Genomic DNA, 24,912 nt, shown 5'->3' with positions numbered 1-24,912 from the left:
GAATTGAGAATAACGAGTTCAAAGCCAAAGGGTGCATTATATTTAGAGCTATATGATTTATTCAAGGTGTAGAAGTCGAAATCCTCATTTGTATAGTTGACTTTAAAAGCAAACTACAGGGATAAATCATTAATTTGCAATGTATAAGGTCAGTGTTTGCTGTTCCTGCATTAGTAACAATAAAGCCATTGTAATTCCTTAAATATATCAAAGCTACCCGAATTTAAAATAGAATTCCATCTATGACTCATAAAATGTAAATGTAGAGGTGTAATTTTTTACACAAGGCAGGTTTAAGCCTTTAGAGCATTTAATATACAAGGACTAATAAATGATAGCACTAAAAACTATGATCACATCAGCTAAATGGATTATAAATTAAATTTCCATAATGTATGCAACTGAAATACAAATGTAGACATAAATCAAGGTATTTTCTAAACACAGGTTAATTACACAAATTCAAAACCTGTCTATTTTTTATGCAAAATAATCCACTTAGCATTTTTCAAACCAGTCTTAAGTCTTAGCCACTTGCAACACTTGCTCCTAGAAGCCTATCAATAATTGCTTGTCAAGGAAAAAACAGCAATAGGTATATTGAAGAAACTTGTACGTTATTTTTCAAGTGTCTGTCTTTTATGAGTGTTTATTGCTAGAAATTGTGCCAAAATGATTTGAAATAAAAAGGATTAATTATAGTAGAAGCTTTTTAATATAAGTGAGTGCAGCTGCAATGCAATTAATGCAAATTGTGACGCTATCAGGAAAATAAATGTGAACAACATCACTGGCTATTTCTGTTTGCTGCCAAATAACTTCAGTAATTTACTACATTAAGAATCAATAAAAAAATAATGCATTTCAAATGCATCACTATTAATCTTCAGGTAGTTCCAAAGTGAACATTTATAACCATCTAAAAACTATATAAAGCATTTTTAAATAAACTAAATTGTGCAACTTGAGAATAACCTTAATTACTACTCCTCTTAGCTAATTGATTGCAGTATTAAAAAAAAACGTATTTTTGGAGACATGACAAACAGTAGTGCTTTAATTAGTTTGAAAGTCAAGCTATCCTAATAAAGTTAATAAAGTAAATAAAACCATAATAACCTTTTTTGTTTCAAGGAGGTAAATTACACCATTACAGTTCCAGCACTGTGCAGAGCTGCTGAGAAATGCTGTGTACACTTGAGTATGACTAAATAAACTGTAGCTTTGTTCTTCTGTTTCCATCTAACTTCCCTTTTTCTCAGTCAGCATAAAGTGATCAAACTACCGGTTGCTGCCAAAAGATGTGATTTCACCCAATCCTGACAGAGCGGGGGAACAAATCAGCTTGTTGATTCAATTGGGTTTCTCTTCAAGCAAAGTAGCTGTACAGTAGAGGTTACATGAGTATTACAACATGCTGAATAAGGTTCAAAATTTGCAGATTATTTGTGCTGTGATTTGTTTGACATTGAGCTTTCTTTGCAATCAGAATCGAATCCAAATCACAGCTATGGCTGAAACTGGGGAGGAACAGCAAGACCAGCCATTTCAACAGGAGCACGACCTTAGCACAGCCAGTTGCTCATGGAAGTCCATCCTGTTGGGTATTTTCTTACTGCACTAATTAATGATCAAAAGGGGACATTCACTCCTTTCCTCTTTCCCCTTAGCAAATTGTCTTGAAGAGCTATAAATTACCTGATTTGAAGCTTAGTTTTCTGCCTGTTGAACTGGCCTTCTGCGACATTAACATAAAGGAGGCAGGAGCCTAACATCAGTGACAGGCAAAGGACTGATAACCACCTTTTACAGAGGTAACTAGTTGTCAGATTAATTAGCTGCGGGATGAAGCTGCACCATCAGAATATATTTATACGTGTACTTTGATACAATATAAGGGCACGCTCTCCCCACAGAAGCAGTCCTCTTTTTCTCCTCCAGCAGCCAAAAAGCAACAACGCTGACAGAAAAAACTGGGTTGTTCTTAGAGGGTAGTGGCTTCTTCTGCTTGAGTCAGAAGTTCCTGTTCATACACCTCTTCAAGAGATCAAAGCCAGCAAGCTTAACCAATGCATATTTTAAAGCTAATCTTAAACTTCAAGTACTCTCACCCTTTGGCAAGTTTCCTTTAACTCTTAAGGTCGTCACCTACAGGACCAATGCCATTCTATGATGAATTTTGAGAGTTCATATTCCTAACTTTCCTATCTAATGAGCACCTTAATTAACTTCGTTGTCTCTCTTCTGCAGTCCCATAAACTGCAACTGACTTACACAAAGCAAAAAATTTAGATAGGAAGTCAAGAAAGGAGCCACTGGTGTTCAAATATGACATTAGACTTCTAGTTTCTAAATGTTTAGATCGGGGAAGGGGCGGGAGGAACAAACACTTTAACAGAGTCTATATACCTCTGCCTCCTCGAAAGGCTGGGACTATTTCTTTTAATAAACTGTTAAAAGAAGTATTTTCTGGTTAAAAGATGAGGAGCAATTATTTCACTATGGAAGAAATAGTATTCAGTAAAAGTAACTTCATACATCTCCCTCGCCCTCTGTGTGTGAATGCTTGTAGAATACACCAGATTATTAAAAACAAACAAAACAACAGAAAGCTTTGACTTCACACACAAAGAACACAATGTGAAGTCTTCCTCCTTTAAATAATATTAGCTAGTTGGGATTGCAGACTAGTTCAACTACAATTGACTGTAACATGTGCTAAAGCCTTTATTTACTTCAGTGACACAACTTGGTCATCCGAAGTGAAAAATATGTTCAGATACGAATATACTGAATGCATTCATTAAACACCTATGATGTGGGGGAACAAGGAATGGCTCTTTAAGGGAATCAGCTTTCAGAATATAGGCATGCAATTAGTAGCTTTAATATGGAAGGACAACTGTATACAGTACACAGCAAGAAAGGAGAAAAAAGACACAGTTCTATGGACAAGGAAGACTTTTTTCTTGTTTTCAACATGAGAATAATATCTGCCTGGGACTATACCTGGTAACTATCACAATATTATTTAAGCACTACATGTTCACAAGAGGTGTTGTTTAGGTATGACCAAGATTTAGGAACCAGCTCTTCAGAAAGAAAAGCCTTTGCAAAGTCAAAATTTAAGCGCTTCTAGTCATTTCAGACAAATTAGCTATATATAGTAGAGGTTACATGAGCATTACAACATGCTGAATAAGGGTCAAATTGTGCAAAAAATTCACAGATGAACCAAGTAAACCTCCCTGACTGAGGCAGCTTTAGTGCCTTTACTTTCAGGTCTAAAATTAATTTTCTCATTTATTATTACAACTGAAATCCTTCTGAAGAAAATAATTAATCAGTCAGTGTTCCTACTTTCCATTAATCCTTTACAACCCAGAACTGTATTTTAAAACCTAAACAATGCTACATTCATACTCCTAGAAAGACACACAGCTTATGGGCTGAGGAAGTAAATGACTGGGCTTAAAATCAGTTATTTCCCTAATCAGCCCCCAAGACCGTAACCTTTTTTTTTTTTTCAGTCGTTTAAAACAGTTGCTATTAAATAATACTTAGCACTTAACAGAGTGCAATAGATCTTCAAAGCTGTACAGAACCATTAATGAAAATGATAGAAAAATAGCAAAACCATTAGAACTCCCTTCTACCTTATTATTTATGTCCTGGAAATACCTCATTGTACTCTCAAAGCCTTTGAGGCCAGCTAAGCCTTTTCTACCCTAATGAAAAAGATAAAACTAAAAATTAAAGTTACATTAAAATTAACGTGGACTTGTATTTTTGAAACATTTTTAAAGCTAGCATCTAGTAATTTTAAGATAAAATAATTTCTTAGAGATATACTTAATAATGTGCTTTAAAGTGAGAAAAAACAAAATTATATCGTTCCTAATGCAAACAGGATAAAACTAATTCTATCGGGTGTGTGTCACAAGGCAGTATGTCTGCTACCTGGCAGCTCTAAGTCACTGTTTCTCAGTTCTCTGAGCTCCACAAGAGCAGAGACATCTGGATGCCTTTATATCACTCCAGTAATGGAGTATCTGGTACATTATCTTCCCTGTATGACTGCAAAAATTCATTGTGTGCTTTTTGTTCAAACACTGGATGCCTCTTCTGTCTTTTAAAAAAGCAGGAGTCCAAAACTCCACAGCTAGATGACCTTAATTAGGCTTCTGAGAGAGCTTCAGTAACATTATCTGTGGCACTGCTAGTATTCTCAGAGACATATATTTTTTTTATTATTATTAAGAAAAAAATAAAGCCTTCTGTAAATTGGTTTAACTTCTGATTTCCCACTCACCGGGCATTTGAAGGTCTGTAAGTACAAATTCATAGAAGTCCCAGAGATTTGGGACAGCAAGACTCAGACGCGAAGGGCCTGCCTATCAAAACTGCTGCACTCCTCGTGAATACCTGAAATGACTACTGGGGCGTCACAAGCACAGAACAAACCTATTTCTGACTCCTGAACACACCACCTAAAAATGTAGGGATCCATTTCGAAGACTTCATTGGAGCATATCAAGTATAATGACTTTGAGTTAATTTGAAATTTAAAAATGGAAAGTCATCCTACTATTTTTATTCTAAGAATTTAGGACATAATTTTATGACAAAAATTTTTACTATGAAAATAAGAGTGCTTCAGAATATGTTGGTACTTGCAGAAAATCACTATTTCATCAGTTTGGTACTTCCTTTCTGGTTTAACAGGAACAGTTATCTCCCTAACTTATGCCCTGCATATGATATAAATGGCTGTGGATGTCATTTGTTTTGAGGGACAGGAGAGGGAAGAACTAGAGGTACCTGTGGATGCACTGGATAACTGATAGTTGTCATTCATTACTGAAGTTCCAGTAAAGGCTTAACAGATTTTTCTTGTCTCAAACATAACTTAGTAAGAACCGAAGATAAAAGATATATCCTCCTTATTTAAGTTCTAATCTTCTGAAAAACTGAAACATTTCCAATTATATAACTAATATGGATATGCACCTAAGATGAATCTGTATTTTAATAGCAGTAAAACTAGTAAATTTTTAAGACAGTTCAAATAGAATAATGGATTTTGGTAAATATTCCAAACCTAATTGATTGAAATGGACATAGGTGTTTCCAGCTGTGAAAAAAGATCAGGATACCATTACCACACACTCTAAGTGTTTATTTATTCCCTGCCTAGGAACCTGATTTAGAGGCAATAAAATGCAATCAGTACACAAACCAGAAGCAAGAATCATCTGCTAATGGAACTTTTAATTGAGGAGTGACCACTGACATGAGGTAATTCTTTGCATGCAGAACTCCTTGCAGAGACCTCTCTGCACTTCATCACGGAAAACAATCACTAACTTATGCATTAAAGAAAATTTAAATACATTATGACCCAATAAATATCACAATCCATCAATACACACTTTTCCTTCCTGAAGATTTAGAGTTAAAATACCACATTTCAGTAGTCTTTTAGCGCTAAACGTGTATTTACAAGGTTAGTACTAACATAGCTATTTGTAATCAAAAGATAATTGGTTATGTTAAATGAACGAGTACACAAAGGAATTGTCACGCTGAATAACCGTGTCAGAAAATAGATTTGGATTACTTTACATCTAGATTCATAAATCATGAAATAACTTCCATAAGGTACCAATTTTGCTCGTTTATGCTGTGTTTCTGCACTGTAAATGTATAATTAAAAGAACATGCCACTTCACATGGTAAATTCATGTTTTGATTCTATTTCAGATGATTCAGGATTTTCTGAGACAAATGAACATTAGCTAACTTGCTTTTAAGCAAAATGCTGAGTCTACAAAGTCATGTGCAGCGTAACTGAAATTAATAAACCAAAAAAGTTTATACAAATTACCTCCTCCTTGTATCAGTATCACTAATTCCATATCTACATTTCTAGGTTCTAGTAGTATCAATTGCAGCTACAGCACAAATCAATTAATAGTGTACTAATTTAAGCCAAGCCAATATGGATCTTAATTAAATGGAGAGTAAGCAAAGGGAAAGGGTGGTCAAAAATCAGAAGGAAAAAAACCTCTTCCAACAGTGAGAGAATCAGAGGAAGCGTAGCAGTGCAACGCTTGACACACACCACCCTATAAAATATTCAAGTATACAAAAAACATTTCTCATTGTAGAATGTTCTTGCTTTGTTTTCTCCCTAGAAGCTTTTGGCACAAAATGGGACTCAAACACGTTACCAGAAACATTTGTTTGAAGGTTGTAACTCCGTATGTGCAGCTTATTAATGATTTAGGAGTTTAGGATCCAATCCAGATTTTGCTGTGAGAAGACTCCCACTGATTCAATCCATTTTAGATAAGGATGATGATGAACTACTTTAGTTTTTCTGCAAAATGGATACTGTAGACTCTGCTAATCTTAGAACTGTACCTTCCAACCAGAATTAATCTCTCATACAGCAAATGATCTATCGCAGCTCTATTCAAAGTTACAAACAGTACCCACAAAGCGCACTCTCTATGATATAGAAAAACTAATCTAATCAGCAATTAATGGTCCCACATTTACTGCTAAATAAAATTTGTATTTGATCTATTACACCTCTAATGTTTCATTTTACCAAAAGACATATCTTGTAACTTTTTTCAATTATATATGTTTAACATCATTTAGATATGTGCATAGAACAGTTCACTATGTCTTAAATCAGTACAGTAATATATAAAAAGTCATACGAAAATAAACGACCCAGGGAAAACTGAGGGTTCAGACTGCACTTTTTAACAAAGACCAATGTCTGCAAAACATAACACGTGCAAGAACTAGCAGGTTTATGTCAAAGAGGAAGAGGAGGAGGAAACCATAAAAATCAGCATTCTGATCTTGCTATGGACTTCCTGCTATCTTCTTAAACTAACGCTGATTCTTCATGAAATTTAAGTAAATTATCATAAGAATCAGCTACACAATGTAAAATAAATCCAAATGTCCTTTTCTACAACATCTGTCACATTAACATCATTGAATAAATGCAAATATGGTAATAATGTGGTATACAAGACTGAGTTTAAGGCTCAACATGGTGAAGTTCAGATTTGAATTCCATATCTGTCACTGTTCTACCAATCACTGTTTCTGTTGAAACAGTTAACCAGCATTTCCCCCTTCCCAGGTTTGCAGCAGACCACTCAAGAATCAGCACAGAGAAAATCCTCATTTAAGATTCTCAGGTGTTGCTTCTAAACTTCTCTGCCTATGTTGCTTGAAGTTTTGGCAGCCTGTCAAAATCGCAGCTCCTGTGTTCTCCTGAGCCAAGCCCATCATACTGCCAAAGCTGCAGCAGGAAGGTCTGCATGTGGGAAGACTTTTAGTGCTGCCAGAACAACTACTGCATGTGGAAAGGAAGTTAAACCAAATTAGGTGCCTCCTCAGAGCCCAATCCTACCTACTGAGAGACCTAAAGGATTATAATGTTCCATCTGTATTTCTGAGACGCTACATAGGACAACAAGACTATATTCCAGACAGGACAAAAAAGAGAATTTGGACTAGAAGAGCACCGTCTGAATGTCCCCAAGAGCCCAGGACACCCTCAGCTCTCAAGCAAAGCCTGGGACTCAAAGTCCCTGATATGCTTCCGGCAGGCGACACTGAGAGGTTAAAGTTTCAACCTCCAACAGTGGTGGGAGGTGTGCATGGTAAGCTCAGCTATTACTTGTAAGGAAAAGAACAGAAAATGAGTAAAAGTCACCAATGTTAAAATAATATTTACATTACAGAGTAAAGTCACTGAAAGTTGAGAATGTAAACTTTGGAAGTGTTTGAGTAGTTCTTTTTGAGCAAACTCATTTCTGCCCTTTTTTTTTTTTTTGAGAATTATTGCAGAGGACATGATCACATGGTATTATTTCTACAAGAGCTTTTGCTTATTCAGTGATCTGTAAAAGTTGCATGGACAGCCAGGTAGTTTGTATAGTATATAGGTTTCCATTTCTCCACTACCAAAATACACCCCAAATAGTCAGTAATTTATCTAGAGTTAAAATACTTTAAGTTTTTCCATACACCACTTTTAAAGATAAGTTTTAAATTTCTGAACTGACCAAGTAACACAGGAGATGTCAAGCTGTTAGAAATTTCCCAGTGAGAAGAAAAGAACTGACTTAGGTATAAATCTATGGTACTGAAAGTTAAATGCATTTGGATATTACTATGAAATGGTTACCAAGAGACAGAGAGTTTCTATGAATTATTATATTTTAATGTATTTGTTTTCTGATAACACTGAAACTTCTTACGTGAGAGTTTTTGATGGCAGAGCTCTTTACATACTGGTTTCCACAAATAAGAAATTGCTATGGATGCCTCATTGCTTCTTTTGAATTATATCTGTTTTGTTTACAAAGGGGCTTTTAATAATACACTATTGCTCTCAAATAACCCTGTGCAAAGCGTAAAATGGACACATTTTTGGAAACAGGTCAGTGAGTACTCAATAACTTAACCGAGATCACAATACTGGCAGGTTTTGAATAGTACAGTCGTGCCTTATCTTTCTGTTTAATTCATCAAGTCTCTAAATACACTACTAAAAAGGTGTCTGTGCACCTGGGCAGGGGTAATTATTAAGTAACAGTGTCAGTTCTTACCTTATGTAAACATACTGCAAATACAAAAACAATTTAAGCTTTCAAAATGTTAAATAATAGATCCCCGATTTTAAAAAGACAAAAACAAAACTGTACTTGTAGCACACTATGAGAGATAAAACATATTTTGCAATTTCTGTCTTTATGCTAATATTTGAAAACCAGTTACAGAAAGCAATGTGTTGATTTAGTAGAGGAAATTAGAGATTCAAAATTACAATCTTTTTTTCAAAATAATGTTTCAAATTTGCCCTAAATTCCTAAATAAACACTAAACATTTTTGGAGTGAAGTAACTTCCTCACGATACCACAGCAGTTATTTGCCTCCCCACTCCCCCCCAAAAAAAAATCTATAGATGCAGAAAGAAAATGAATCTTTCTATAGGTAACATAGGTCATAATTACAAACTATTATATTAGTACTGAATCCATCTCACATTAAGAGCAGGAACATCCTTCAGAGATCATTTTATTGAAACAGCTGATTTGAGATTTTCATTACTTAACCGATTTGGATACTGCAATAGGATGCATTAGCAGAGAATTTGCCTACGAAGTGGCAGTTTAATCTAAACCAGCCGACTGGCAACTCTAAAGAACAGCACTCGTTTCAACAACGCAAGTTTGCCAGTAACTCTTTCAAACCGCTTCCAGCTACACTAGGACGTCATTCAACTGTGTATTACATCTCACTGCAAGTCAGCAGGACTGTAGCCTCCAAACCAATTCAGGCAGTTAAAAGGGACTTTTACATCTTAAATACCTTCAGTTTCAGATAGCCGAGTAGCAATTAATACATTTTTTTCTAAAATAGAATTTGTATTCCAAACTTTGTTTCACAATTAGTAGTTTTACAAAAATTATTTCAAGGGCTTAGAAGGAAATATCCTCAGTACTAAACCTGACCATAAAAGAAAGCTGCGTGTAATGAATGTTTGTAAGTTTCTTTCTTCCCCCTCCCCTTCATTTTTCCTCTTGCTCAACAAGCGTGTATTAGTCTTTGAACATTCACAACAAAAAAATATCAAGCAATAAAATTCAAGGATGCAAAAAAAAAACCAAGCAGAATAAGTGAAAGTTAATTTGCATATGGCTCTTAAGTGTGGTAAATGCTAGCAAGAATTGCACACCTCAAACAACTAAAAACTGTTTGTTTCCGAAAATATTAATTTCATATATTCCAAATGATGAAAACGTAACTGTAGTCAAATTCCAGAAAGCCCCAGGTTAACAATCACCACAAGCACAGCTGTGCTATTGGCTTCAATCAGCTTAACTTTAAGCAAGAGGATACACACGGAAGCAGACATACGCACACTTTGCTCAGCTGGCAGTCAGGGTATCTCAAATTCTCTGTATGTCTCAAGTACGTAACTCATTAAACTGGATCAGAAAACTGGGTGATATGTGGAAATAATGTTCAAAACCAACATCTAAAAGTTATTTTTTCTCAACTCCAGAAAAATAATCATTTTTTCCCATTTACCCCTGTCTGAAAAGAAAAAAACGTTACTGAACATTTTGAGTATCACTATAGCTTTATATTATACAACACTGTTTTTACCTTTCCAAGCATTCTTCCAAGAAAATAGTAATGTCGGGCGTAAGAATCTCCAACAAGCATCTGGGCAGCAGGGTTAGGGTAGAGAAGTCCCTCATTGGTGGTCTTAAAAAATCCCTGGTTGGGATTAAATCCTGATTTAAGTAGCTCATTCAGAAACTCTCGGAAAATTCCACCACCATCAATACCAGCTTCATCAAGACCATGTGCATTAAGTAAGTGAACACGAATGCGCTTTTTTAGGTCAGGTTCTGCAGAGAAAGGAGAGAGACAAACTCAAATCCAACTATCTGCTTGATATTTGTTTGGATAACACCACATGTAATTACACATACAAACATATCTATGCTAACTTTATACAAAAAAACTGAACTAGTGAATAGTAGCAGAAATCTATTACTGGCTGGAATTTTTGAGTATTCAGTATGTGAAACTCACTTCATACAAGGGTCTTGTTTTTAGGAGCCAAAGGATGGGAGTGGGAAGGCATTCAATAGAGGAAGAAAAAATTCCAACAAAATATTTTAAAGAGGCCCAAGAATAATTTGATAATTCCCTTCTCTGAATGTAAGGTTCAACTTTCTCCTGTCTGCAGGAACTGTCAATAAGCACTGCGTTCCCTTAGAGGGGCTGACTGTTAAGCTACACCATTAAATAATATTATTTGAAATGGAACCCAGTATTTTTGATACTTTGGACTCACTGCACAAAAATTCTGCTGGCATTTTAGCCACAGATTCTACAATAAGTCCACTCAGCACCATTCAAACCAGGAAAATATAACACTGGCAAAAGAGAGTCTCAAGCACACAGACATGTCTTGTCTGGAGATCCTTGAAATACTGAGCTTTAACACAAATGGAAAAATGTTGGTTTAGTGCTTTTTGGGGTCTTATGAAGAAAATTGGTTATTTGTCTCTTCCCCTGTTTACCAAAAAAGAGATTAATCTGGAAGAGGGGAAAATGGCCCTAAAACAAATTGATATGTCAGAACAGGTGACCAGGTAAAGGCGGACCCCAAGTGAGAGCAACCTCTGAAGAGAGGAGTTTAGTTTTATAACTCAAACAGCTAAAATGTAACTAAACCGTTACTGGCATCCACTGGAGGCTAAAATGGAATAATCTGAAAGCTCCAGTCACAGGAGGGGAAAAAAAATAAACACCTCCAAATCAGTAAGCATATGACAAACAAATAAGAATATAAACCCACAAGAACTCACCTAGTACATTTCTGCTATTCCAAGCCTGTTTTCTCAGTTAAGGTACTACCAAAACACTAACTCTGAACAGCTCTCTTCTCAGGGCCAGCAGACACACTGGCTGCCTCTTCCAAATCAAAGTTAGTTTCTCCCTCCTAATCAATTCTAGGACCTCACCTATCACCTGTTCAATCTGTCAGATTGAATTTATTAAATTCAATCTATGGTCTTGAAATTGCGTCTCCTGCAATCTTCAGGAATTTCTTCTTTTCTGTTTTCCCAGGAGGTGCCTGACCCACTCCAGAACTAAAATTATTTAAAGAAATTATACTGTCTCCAATTACTGCCTTTTAAAAAAAGTCAAACCTTCTAATTTAGTCTTTATTGATTCTACATAGCACTAGTACAGTACTACGTAGCACAGTGTCTATATACGTATGTGTGTGTATACATGGTGTGTCATGCACACATGCAGAAAAACAGATTTTCGACCTTCAATGGCTAACTACCACTATGGCTCCTCTGTACCTGTAAACAAGACAGAAATCTTCTGGTAGAGATTACTCGACTTCCAAATCTCTTGCTACAAGCCTGCTGGGTTCTCCCTTATCACTGTTTTTTGAGTAACTTTATTCCTAAGGAAAGGCTGAAAACATTATCTGGAACTATATACACATGCATGCAGATAAATTTGGTGTTAGTACAAAAGCTTTTTAGCTGAACAGAAGACTTGAGAGAATCACCCAACAACTCAGGTTGGAAGAGACCCCATATGATCCAAAATCCGCACGCTGAAAGCAAGGCCCTTTTCCAAGTTCGATGAAGATGCTCATGCCTTGTTCCATTTGAGTTCCCCAGTGATGGAGATCTCACAGCCTCCCTGGACAGCCCATTTCAGTGCTTAACAAGTCTCACTGTGAAATGTTCTTTCTATATCCAGTAAAAATTTTCCTCGCTGTCACACGTCATCACTGCGCATTATCAAACTGGCTTCTGTAACCTCCCAGCTGCAGTGAAGTTACAGCTACTTCTCATATGCCACGTGTTTCAGTGCCCTGTACCACCTTGGTGGCCTTCTGCAGGGCACATTATTGTATGTTAATGACTGTTTTTCTACTGTGAAGCCCAAACCTGGACACAGTTCATTAGTGCAGAAACTATGAGTTACCTTCTTGCTAACACAGTGCAGTAAGCAGTCCACTTTCACCCCATCAAGGGCAACACTTTATTTGTTCTGTTTGTTGTCCACTAGGAACCCTGGGGTCCTTTATTGAAAACAGCCTTCTAGCTGATCAGTGCTCAGACTGTACTGCTACATGGAGTTACCACAGCCCAGGTACAGGATTTAGCTTTGGTCTTTGCTAAACTTCACAAGGTTTCTGTAAGCCTTTTTCTTCAGTCTGTTGAGGGATGTCCGAGTGGCACCTGACCTTCCTGTATACTGACTGTCCTCCTCCATTTCATATTGCCTGTGACATCGCTAATGACAGAATACATACCAGTACCCGGACTTGTCAGACAGTAGATTAGGTTTAGGAAACGCATTCTGAAACTATTCTCATACTTTAAGAAAACTACTTTAAGTTGAACTGTAATCTTCACAGAAAATGCACCTCTCATTTAAAGCTATCTTATTAGGAGAAATAGGCTGGCTTGCCTGTTACGTGACACTGCACTATTCAAAAGCTCAGAATTCAGAAACTGCAGTCTATTTTCATATATTCAAGAAGGAGGGAAAGGAATGCAACAGACCGAAGTTTTTCTGTCTTTCAATTCCATTTCATCTTTTTAAGAAACCTGTTAATGGCTCACTAAATTTAGTACGATGAAACTATTCACAACCACTAGGAAGGAGACTGAACAGTGAATAGCACATAAAATTTCCAGATATATACAGTGGCATTTCCTGATAAGCCTCTAAAACATTCCAAAACCAGGAGAACTTAATTTGTACTTTCAAAGAGATGTATTCAGACTTTTTTTTTGGGGTAGTTACAGTTTTAAACACAGGTATTGAAATACAAAATCCTACTTGTAAATAAAACAGCATCTTTAATACTACCAGAGTAAAGGAAGTTCAGAAAAGGCATGGTCTCCAGTAGTTTTATACAAACGAAGAACACCAACACCTCTTCTTCCTCTCTATACTAGGCAGTTCTCCAGGAGGAGACTTACGCGGCACAGCAGGTGGGATTCACATGGAAATCCTCAAGTATTTGGCAAATACGCTTTGTACATTAAAAAAAACATAATTAATAAGGACTTTATTTTGTCAGGCTTTATGTACACTGGAATTTTGGCTTCTAGAGCAGCCACTCTCACACAAACTTGCACTAAGGTATGATTCAAATCAGTGTGGTAAAACATGTACTACTACACACTAGCGCTACAAAGTCCACTGCATTAACTTTATCAGCCACACTGTACCTAGCAAATCCAGTGCAATCTAGATATATATGTTCACATAGATTACCAAAGTAGATAATACCTAATTAACTACATACATAAATATAAAAAGTACAGTTTTTTGGACAAGTGGGAAGAAAAGCTCCACAGAAGTAGGTTTGAACTAATGGAAGCTGCGTTAAAGACAAGGAGACTGCAGTAATCATAAAGAATGTGGATGAGAATTACCTTACATAAAAACAAGGAAATTTATAAGAACTTTCACACCTCAGAGCGGATATTTTTTTACCACTCTACTCAAGTAAGCAAATATGCAACTCCATGATAAGAATGGTTAAATGTTATAAACGAGGTGATTATAACTTTACTGTAAACCTACCATTTTCAGGAGAAAGTTTATCATAAGCATCTTCATAAATATAATTTCTTCTGATAGTAACATTAATTCCATCTAAAAATGGCCCATCTCCTTGAACTTCCTGTTTATCAGCATAGATCAGTCTCTGAAAAATCTGTTAAAATAAGTGAAAAGAAAAATCATGTCATTGTGCAAATCTGAATTCAATGACAGATTGTTAGTCACCATCATCACTGTCCTTTGAGTTGCTTCTGAGCACTCACTTTCAAGTGATTTGTCTTCTCTCTCACAGAGCTGCGGAAACATAATACAGAGCCATGTCCCAGGGGAGGGAAGGAGAGGGGACAGACATGCAAAAACCGTTTTTGTGCTAAGATATCCTCAGTTCTTTCTACACAAAGAGGCACATCTACAGACATTGTGCCAGCGATTCCAGTTTCCCCTCCCTACCTTTCAGAGTTCTGAAATACAAAGTATTCAAAAACAAGGGGGCAAAGTCACACGAGTATTTTAAACACACAGAGGCTATCCTCAATAACAGCCAATAATTTTTCGTTGTGTCTTGAAATGCTTAAGAACATTCCTAGTAACAAGAACTTAGGGATCAGTTCTCCTCTCAGAAGCAGTGAGCAAATAATGCAAAGCTAAACGCTGGACAGCACCATCATATTAAACAAAGAACCGTAGCATCACACCAATTAAAAAACAAAAGAAATAATGCCAGCTGAAGTACTAATTGAACTTCACATTGTCCCTTCGCAAGCCTTCCCAACAGGAACCTGTCACAGTTCACCTGAAGACTAGCTGTAGCTAACTGTGTTTCTATGCCAAGATGTAGCATGGGAGGGGGTTGCCTAATGTATAAATATTCCCTCAGTCCAGGGAGGGTCTGTTTACTATGTCCTCTCTTGCATCTCTCCCATATTCAATACTTGTACATTTCCCAAGAGATGTAACCTCACCGTAATATCACAGACTACTTTCTTAACTAAGAAGATTAAGTAGGAATCTCTAGGAGTGTTTAAAAACAACAAAATTTACCATGAAAAAGGAAAATCTGACAAGAGCAGACAAAGTTTGAGTAAGGTCTCAAATCTACTGTTTCTGTGGGCAACTGTAAGTAGTGGAGAAGATGCTCTCCAACCAGGAAGACTACACTGTAGACAAAGCCAGATTCTTCCGTAAGGTACACAGGAGGAAGACAAGAGAAAATAGTCATAAGCTGAAAGGTCATAAAGAAAAAACAAAAATCATAATGAGAGTGATTAAGTATTGGAAGAGGTTACACAGAATTTTGTGAAATCTTCATTTCTGGAGATAATCAAAACCCATTTGGGCAAGTCCTTGTGCATCCTGATCCAACTCTGAAGTTAATCCTGTATGAGGAAGGATGTGGACCAGAGTACCTCCAGAGGTCCCTTCTGATCTACATTTTTCTACAGTTCTACAACATCAAGACATGTAGCCACAGATATCACCTTGTTACGTACAGGGCACAAGAATATGCTCTCTACCATTCTCTTTCCTGAAGCATGGCTAGATATGGTATTAACTACTACTAAGCAACACTAGACAGAATACCTTGGAAGTATATCTCAGCAAATTATTTGTGATACAGTCTGGACTCCTACATAATCCGATGTTCATGCATATGTTAGTTCTGAAAATAAGATCCCTAACACATCACTGAAGCATTTACAATGACCTCAGAATAATGCATGGAAAAGCAATGCTGACTGCAGTACACACCAGAGAAAGCAACATCACGGTACGCAAGCTGACAAAAGTATGGCTTAAGTGAGAATCAAAAGACTTGATACGAACTGGATTCATTACCTCCCACAGGTAATTAGCAGATTGAGAGGTTCACACCAGTATGTCTTAAGGCAGAAGAGGATTAACATTCCCTGGGGTCAGAAGGCTGAACCATGAAACTGGACTCAGTAATTGCTTGGAAGAGAATCTATTATCTAGTAATTGAAGGTAAAAATCTTAAAGACATCAGAAAGTCAGAAAACGAAATACATGTGGAACAACCCACACGTGGAAACAGCATTGAGCTGCATTAGTACATTACATTACAGCCTAATAGTTGGCAACTGGTTGAAAGAAAAACAAACAAACCCCCAGATCAAAAAACAAGAAGACCATGATAAAATACCTTCTTCCCCTACAGCAAGTTGTTTTGCAAGGGCAGTGGGAGGCTCCACAAGGATGTTGACCCCTACTACTACACAAAATGGCCCATAACTGGTCCAAAAAGCAGTATAAGCGGATCTCCTCTTTGAACTATAAATGATCAATCTAGAACCTTATTGGACTCTCCAAGTTCTCATCCAATTTTTATTTCAGTTTTTGTGATAAAACCAAACAAGGTTTTATGAATTCCTAAAACTTAACGTATATTCTCTCAACGTAGCATTAAGAAGTCCAGAAGTTGTACACAGTGACTGAACCATGACATATAGATACCTGCTTTCGGTCACTTCCAATTGTTTCCCTGTAATCACAGAATGGTAGAGGTTGGAAAGAACCTCTGGAGATGATCTAGTCCAACCCCCTGCAAGAGAAGGTTGACCTAGGGGAGGCTGCACAGGAACACATCCGGGTGGGTTTTGAATACCTCCGGAGACTCAACCTCTCTGGGCAGCCTGTGTCAGTGCTCTGCCACCCTCAAAGTAAAGTTTCTCCTCATGTTCAGACAGAAATTCCTGTGTTCCAGTTTGTGCCCATTGCCCCTTGTCCTGTCACTTGAGCACCACTGAAAAGAGTCTGGCTCCATCCTCCTGACACCAGCCCTTTAGATATTTATATGTATTGATAAGATCCCCTCTCTCTCTTTCCTTCTCCAGGCTAAAGAGACCCAGGTCCCTCAACCCTTCCTCATAAGAGAGATGCTCAGTCCTCTCATGATCTTTGCAGCCCTTCACGGTGCTCTCTCCAGTAGTTCCTTGCCTTTCTTGACCTAGGGAGCCCAGAAGCGTACACAGGACTCCAGATATGGCCTCACCAGGGCAGAGAAGGAGACAAGAACCTCCCTCAACCTGCTGGTCACACTCTTCTTAATGCACCCCAGGATACCATTGGCCTTCTTGACCACAAAGGTACATTGCTGGCTCCTGTTGTCCACTAGGATTCGCAAGTCCTTCTCCACAGAGCTGCTTTCCAGCAGGTCAGCCCCTAACCTGTACTGATGCCTTGGGTTATTCCTCACCAGGTGCAGGACACTACAGTTGCCCTTTCATTTGGTTCCTCTCTGCTCAACTCTCCAGCCTGTCCAAGTCTCTCTGAACAGCAGCACAGCCTGATGGTGTGTCAGCCACTCCTCCCAGTTTTGTACCATTGATAAACTTGCTGAGGGTACACTCTGTCCCTTCTTCCAGGTCATTGATGAATATGTTGAATAGGACTGGAGCCAGTACTGACCCCTGAGGAGCATCGCTAGGTACAGGCCTCCAACCAGACTCTGCACCACTGATCGCAACCTTCTGAGCTCTGCCATTCATCCAGTTCTCAATCCACGTCACTGCCCACTCATCTAACCCACATTTCCTAAGCTTCCCTATGAGGATGTTATGGGAGACAGTGTCAAAAGCTTAGATTAATCTTAGATTGCCATACAGTATTAAGGGGACAACTGTTTCGTGGAAGCCTGGAAAAAACTCCTTTTCTACCAAAGCTGTCACTGTCTTTTTTGACAGATGCTGATTTACTTTCCCTATGGAATTACTCTTCATTCCCTTGATGGTGTCTTGCAACTTAATTCTCTTGTTTCCAAGAGAATTCAGGAAGCAGTTTCTAAGTAATTGAAACTATCGATAACAAAAGCAGTTCAGAAAAAAACCCCATATATATGATACAAACTGGAATCAGTAGTAGGACTAACGATTACATATAATTACATATTTAAAATCCAGAAAACATTCAAAACCAAATCTAATTGTACAAAAATCTTCCCAGTTTTAAACTACATGCTCTATTAATAAAGTTCAGCTAGTCAGCTACGAATGCAGAAATTTAATCTCTAGGCCTTATTTTCCCAAGATGGATATCCACCATCTCAGCATAATTCCATCCACTGCCAAAAGTCTCCAGTCTTGACCTTGCAATCTGTTTATTTCAGATACACAACTAGTTAGTGCTCTGCTCTCCACAAGAGGGTGCAGTCATGTAGATCAATCACCGAATCAGGACTGCAGTTCGCAGTAACTGTGTAACTGCTCTCACATATCTTGGAATAGATGTTTCTAATTTTAATGCAATTATTATAAAGGGTAATATAACTCGTAAAAGAAGAGAAAAGTAATTAACTTTAAATGTTCAGTTGTCACATGAGTACTGAAAAAAATTGTACAGCCTCTCATATATTTCTATAGGGAAACGATCCAGTTTCTACTTAGCTGCATGTGCTTTTTATACTTCCTGAAAGCAAAAATCTAAAAAACCGATTGCATATTAAATTAGAAATTAGGTACCTTTACTCTTTCTTCAAAAGGAACTACAAAAGGTAGCTCTGTCAGAATTGCAAGCTGTCGTTCTTCAGATACAGAAAGAGGTGCTGGTTCCAAACCCACTTAAAATAGAAATAAAAATTTTAAAAATTTTGGAAAGAGCATTTTTTAAAACAGTTTATTTTATATCAAGTCTCTCAATTTATCTTGTATTAAAAAAAACACGTTAACAGTCACACAAAAGCCTTACCTTTCTTTAAACATTAGTTTCTATAGGCAAACTGAAATGTAAGTAGTAAAAACACTGAAAACAAAATGTGTCTAAAAGTAAGTACTCCTGTATTTTTTGTTTTATTTGGAAGAAAAAAATGTAGTCTTATTACTGACATTTTAATTTTTCAATTAAAAATACATGATAGAAATCGATTACAATTTTCGTTGCAGTAATGCACAATATTCCCATCCCAATAATCAAAATAGTTTATTTTCCTTCCACTACTTTCTACCTTCAATCAAATCACTTTAGGCATAAAACCTAAGAATTAAACCAAATCTAACGAAACAAACAGAAAGATAACATTTAATTCAATGAGGTTTCTCTCCCAATAGCTAAGTCACAGTGATCACATTAAATCCTAGTCACTGCAGAAATATTGAAAAGAACATGAAGAAATTGTATAATGAGCTTCAAAATGAAAGATTGGAAAAGCATTCAAGAAGTCATGGCAACAGTGAGACTCAATTGCATGCGGTTCCCAAACTACCATACAACTCCTCTGAACCTTCCTATACCCAGAGGATGTTTTTAGGAAACAACTCAGCTTTGGGTGATGGATGCACAATAGAAGTGACGATCCTGTTCTAACCTCATGGGAAGAAACTCAGTTGCTAAGCACGTATCTGACTGTAGATTAATTAACTGCAGCAAAAAAAATGTGGACTGCTCACTGACTATACACTGTAGTTAACTAATAGTCATCTTCTCAAAAAAGGATTCCAGAGTCTAGACTACTTATAAACCATGTTATAGAACTGAAGTAAATGTAAATGCTTCACATTACTACCTAGTCTGGAAGTTTATGATGACAATTCCAAGTTTTTCTTTTCTGTGTTGTTTCCTATCTGTGGTGACTTGCTGCCCTTCTGCAACTGGACATCAATTCAATGTTTTGTTCTGGTTTATTGTACTTCTTTTTTCCTCAGAGATCTTTAAGTAGGGATGCCAATTTAACATGACACGACCCAAAACATCACTATACTTAATGTATACTCATTTGGGGCACGTTTCAACACTGCAAGCCTTTGGAATTTCTGATAAATGCTTATCTGTGATTACCCTAAGTTTACTAAGTAAACTTTTTTAATTAAAGTCAATGCATGCAGCCTATTAAGCTAACGGTTAAAAGCATTTTTATTTGAAAGTACATGTACAGCAAAGGCAAACCAGTATATGACTTCGACAGGTCAATTATTCCAGTCAATTAGCCAATTTTATCTGCATTTCTCCATCACAGCTTCTTTCTTTAAAGAGTAATATGGGATGGAGTCATCAATACAGAAGGCATTTAGAACTCACGAGTCTGCCATTTAAGTAAATTAAAAAGCACAAATAAACATGACCATATGTGATTCAGCAGTACTTTCATGCTAATTGGCTTTAACCCATATGGAGTCAAGAGAGATTAAACAAGTCATGTGCACATTGTTACCTGCTTGTTTTCATACATTCATATTGACTGCACTTTTTTTAGCTTGATTTCATATGAAAACAAGGTCTACACCATGTCATCTTGCCTCCAATAATAGGAGCTAACCAGCTGAATCTTAACTTTGACAGAGAATTGGAAATTCAAGAATACTAAGCTTTGTGAAAATTTTCAACTGGACAGAAGAGAAATTCCTTTAGTGACCAGATTAAAGGGACAGCAGGGAGGCCTCAGTTATCTGCTCTGTTCGGTGTGACAGCTTGTCTGACAGCCAGCCAGCAAAACGAGGGCGTGTACAGCTGCTCCGCACCAACCACAGCGCATACATTCATTATCCACCAACTGCCCAGACCGAGGCAACTAATCCAACAGAGGAAACCACTGCTGTTATGGGGAAGGAAGATGAGAGCTCAAGACACTCTATGTATGAGGGGAAGGAAACTAGAAGACTGGTAGCATGGAGGAAATAATAAATGTGGAAAAGGTCTGAATTGCAGAGAACATCACAGCAGCATAGCTGTCAAGAGCCCTACAGGTCACTGCAAGAAACAGGAATTACTAATGCAGAGTCCATAAGGTATACAGGATACAGGCCTGTTGAAGCCTGGAGACTTTTGCTAAAACACTTGTTTGTAAGATTTTTTTATAATCAATCACTGAGACTAGGCGATTTCCAAACACAGAAACTAAACTGGAAAAATGTCTGATACAAAATTCTGAGGAGTACTTACACTGGACCTATTAGCTGTTATCTGGCACCAAGACTAAAAACGTAATCAAAGTAAACTTATACCATCATAGCTGTTCAAATAAAGATATGATTACAATAAATCCTTAAGTTTCGACCTTGGACAAAGCCCTTAATTCTGTAGAGCTCTATGGCAGCATTCAAGGGCTATGATCTTCTCTAAACAATGTACTGTATCTGGCTAAGATACTCAAGCAGCTTACGACACCCTGAAAGAGAATACAGACTCTCGTAGATTAATCATTTTGCTGCTTAAAAGCCCTGTTTTTAATTCGTTAATTAAGTCTTCACAAGAGTGATTTAATGATTATTTCACTGAGCACAGCAAAGCAAAATTCTAAAATTCTGCAATAGTGAAGATATGAAAATCTGAAGGAGACAGACTGTCTACATGAGAAAGCATATTGGTACAACTAAACTAGGGTAAATTTACCCTCATTGCCAAGCTGGTCCAACTCTCTCAACTTTCTTTGCAAGTTCCATAAAGTCCAGATATTTTGATTAATTCAAGGGGTTAAGTTTCTGCCTTATCTAATTAGAGACAATATTTATAAACAGTGATTAATACTTAGCATGTACCTAAACCTTGTTTCTTACAGTTTAATATATAAAAAATAAGTTTCTTTATAGTATATAGTAAAAGCAAAACCTCAATTCTTCACTACTTCTGCAACTTTATTAATTTTGTATCTTATGCAACTGCACTTATACTTATTAGAATGCATTTTTTAAACACATATCATTTGTCCTCAATGACAGCAGAAGCTTGGAGAAAGCTGTTATACATTAAATATTCTGAAGACATATACACACATACATACAAATATGGTTTTTTTTAAATATCTGAAACAAAACTATGAAAGACTGCCTTGCTTTTTGACTATCGTTAAGACTTTTATAGAAAATACTCAGGTGAGCTCTATGAAAGGTGGATTTTTCTTTGCATAAGGCGAACTGTTATTTGCATAGACAGTATCTTACCATCCAAAGTAGATTGCAGTGGCCCTATTCTTCCCATTCTCCTGATTCTCCAGACATGTCTAGCAGATGGCACATACAGCTGTGTCACCTGATAAATTAACAGTATTTTACAGTCAAGCATTATCTAATTACATATTACAGTTTACTATTACACAGTAAATACATAAAATTGTCATATCCAAGTGTATGGCTGAATGTCTAATTATCTTAATTTCTAATCACTCCTCCTTATACTTCTGCCTTAAAGATGAGCTTCAAAATTAACAACAATGTAACATAAAGTCCATGTATCATTTAAAAATACCATGCAATGCTACATTAATTTCTGGTATTTTAAGAGAAGCTGAGTTTGAATTTTGAAATGTCGAATAAATTCTATTACCTTTGTACTGAGAATCAGGTTAGCATCACTGTTTAAGACTACTACTACTTTCTCTAAGGTGTGTAGGTTCTATTTCCTAAGAATTATGAAGAACCGTCACACAGAAAAATGGGAATCTTGAGCACAAGCCAAGCAAATGTGCCATCACCAAAAATAAACAGAAGAGTTCAGTGTTAACTATTCCGTGCAAAACTTCCAGCTGTTAGGACATCTATTAGTGCACGGTAGTCTGTCTGAGGTGTAAACAGCTTCTGAAGATCCAAGTTTTCAAAGATTTGAATGATGTACTTGCACATTCGTATCAGTGTTGTCTTTTGCTCACACATACCCACTTTTTAAGATCAAAGTCTTTTTTTAGGCAAAAGCTCTTACGGAAGAAAAAAAGTAATTTCTAGGTAAGGTAAATATACAAAATACTACTGAATTTTCTTTTATTTTGGAAGATAATTTTCAGGTTTTTTCCCCACTATAATGCAATTCTTTTATCAGTTTTATTCTGAGAGGTACTCAAAATTACGAGAAAACAAAATGCAAGAAAATGCTACCAGATTTTCAATTCTCCTCTGCTATAAATGCAGATGACTTACACCGTCACACTGTAGAACACGTTCTACTTTATGGATTGGAACTGTGATTTAACATAAAAGTTCCTTAACAGATGCAAGACTTGTACATTAGAGAAAAGCAACATTACTCCAGGTTTTAAACCATCTGTGCAACATCAACATCACTGATCCTGTCAGGAATCAAACGCTTTACCATTGAAAATTTGGCACCTGTTAGGCTACATGAAAAAACAGTATTAGTCTCACCTTATCTGCTTTAATGTTTTCTTGTTCTGAGAGCCAATGATTTGGTGGGCAGAAATTTCTCCTTGTATCTCTAGATTTCAACATTTTCACTAAGTTTGTGATGACCTAGGTGTCAGAAACACATACATTCAGCATACATTTAGCACTGTGAAATGGTATAATCCACAAGCAAAAGCTTAAAAAAACCTCAAAAAAACTTTCAGTAACTTACAAAACTGTTAGTTATTTTCAACTTACAGAAACTTGCTCTTAGATACCTTAGAACGCGAGTAAGTAATTTTGGTTCACTTCTAAGTCACCCAAAAAATAGGGTTATCGAAGTCTCATTCCAAAACCTGAGAACTAGGACTACCCAGGACTAATTAATCCTAAGACTACCCTGCACACCTAGAAAGATTTACGGCAGTTCAGGGAAGCCTAAACAAATCATTACCAATATTAAATTACTTATTTCAAGAAGGTAACATCTAACCAGGTAATTTATACAATTATCTTTAATATTTTTTTCTTTTTTGCTTCTGTCGGTTTTCAGAAATAAATGCACATTCTAGAAGAAAGTTATGTAGCTATTCTTTACTACCTCTCATTCCAAAACTGAGATTCCTGACTATTTGGCTTATGTGTAGGCGTTTTTTGTCCACAAGGAGAAATATTCTTAAATTTCTGTGCGTCGTTTTTCAAGGAAAATGCTCCACAGAAAAACAGGACTTTTTCTTGACAAAAGTCACATGTTACTACCCCACACCAGTCACGTTTGAGGCATCAGCTAACAAACAGTATTTCTGCCTATCATCAACAAACTTAACTAAATGGCCAGCAGAAGATCACGTCATGTCCTTCTCAACGATCAAAATGTACAAAAGCCAGTATCAACTTCAGAAAGTAGAGGAAAGACAGATTTAATTGGCAGCAAAACAGAACAGCAAAACTTACATCTCTGAAATACGTGAAAGATTGACTACTTCTGGATGCTTAACAAACTGAAGCATTTCCAGCTAAAGGTGCTGCAGAGGAACTGTAAGAATCTGCTGATGATATCATATCATCCAGCACTGAGGTGAAAAAACAAATGTTGGTACTTTTAAGGGTAAAAATCTACATCTGAAAAGACAGTACAGGCTACTTTTCTTGTCAATGAGTATCTTGTCAGCAGTTTCAAAGCTGGCTAGACAAAAAAATAAATCATCTCATCCAGAAGTCACTCACAATTTATCAAATGAACTGTACCCTCAAAGTTCTTGTCTCTGTTAAAATAGTGTCCTAGTATGGCTAGCTCAATGGTTTATACTGCACACTAAACCCTACTGGAGGATTGTTTAAGGCTCCCACATAACAGATTCAGAAAGCAATATCACTCCTGAGAAGGACCTAACCCCAAAATTTCAGATTACAAAATGACAATCAGCAGAAAAATGATGACTACCAAATATTCCTCTGGTGATCACCATACGAAGCACAAAAAGCACCTACAGTCATAAAAGTATGTGTGTGGTGGCTGGTTATAATTTGCGTTTAATATGCACATATACACTGTATTACCATGATGTTATTTTCAAACTTTACAAGTGTTGGGTAAAAGTCCTAGTGTGTTAAGCTAGGAAGCCCTTTTGCAAACAGAAGGTATAAGCATTTACCTGAAAACCACCTTGTAAAAGCGGTTCA

The 24,912-nt window shown here is 36.8% G+C and overlaps 1 protein-coding gene across 1 annotated transcript in view; it reads right to left on the bottom strand.

The window, feature by feature from the left end:
* Positions 1–24,912, bottom strand: part of UBE3C (ubiquitin protein ligase E3C) — a 75,986-nt gene that overhangs the window by 18,394 nt on the left and 32,680 nt on the right. The window contains exons 14-18 of the mRNA XM_010139339.1: positions 23,251–23,355; positions 22,057–22,144; positions 18,646–18,743; positions 14,192–14,324; positions 10,211–10,458 (exon numbers count right to left, since the gene is read on the bottom strand). Coding sequence (XP_010137641.1) covers positions 10,211–10,458; positions 14,192–14,324; positions 18,646–18,743; positions 22,057–22,144; positions 23,251–23,355 — 672 coding nt within the window. The remainder of the gene's footprint in view (positions 1–10,210; positions 10,459–14,191; positions 14,325–18,645; positions 18,744–22,056; positions 22,145–23,250; positions 23,356–24,912) is intronic.

Source organism: Buceros rhinoceros, unplaced genomic scaffold, assembly GCF_000710305.1.
Source record: "Buceros rhinoceros silvestris isolate BGI_N320 unplaced genomic scaffold, ASM71030v1 scaffold13697, whole genome shotgun sequence".
NCBI classification, from domain to species: Eukaryota; Metazoa; Chordata; class Aves; order Bucerotiformes; family Bucerotidae; genus Buceros; species Buceros rhinoceros.
Note: the sequence above shows the minus strand (reverse complement) of the source record. Positions and strands in the feature narration are given on the sequence as shown.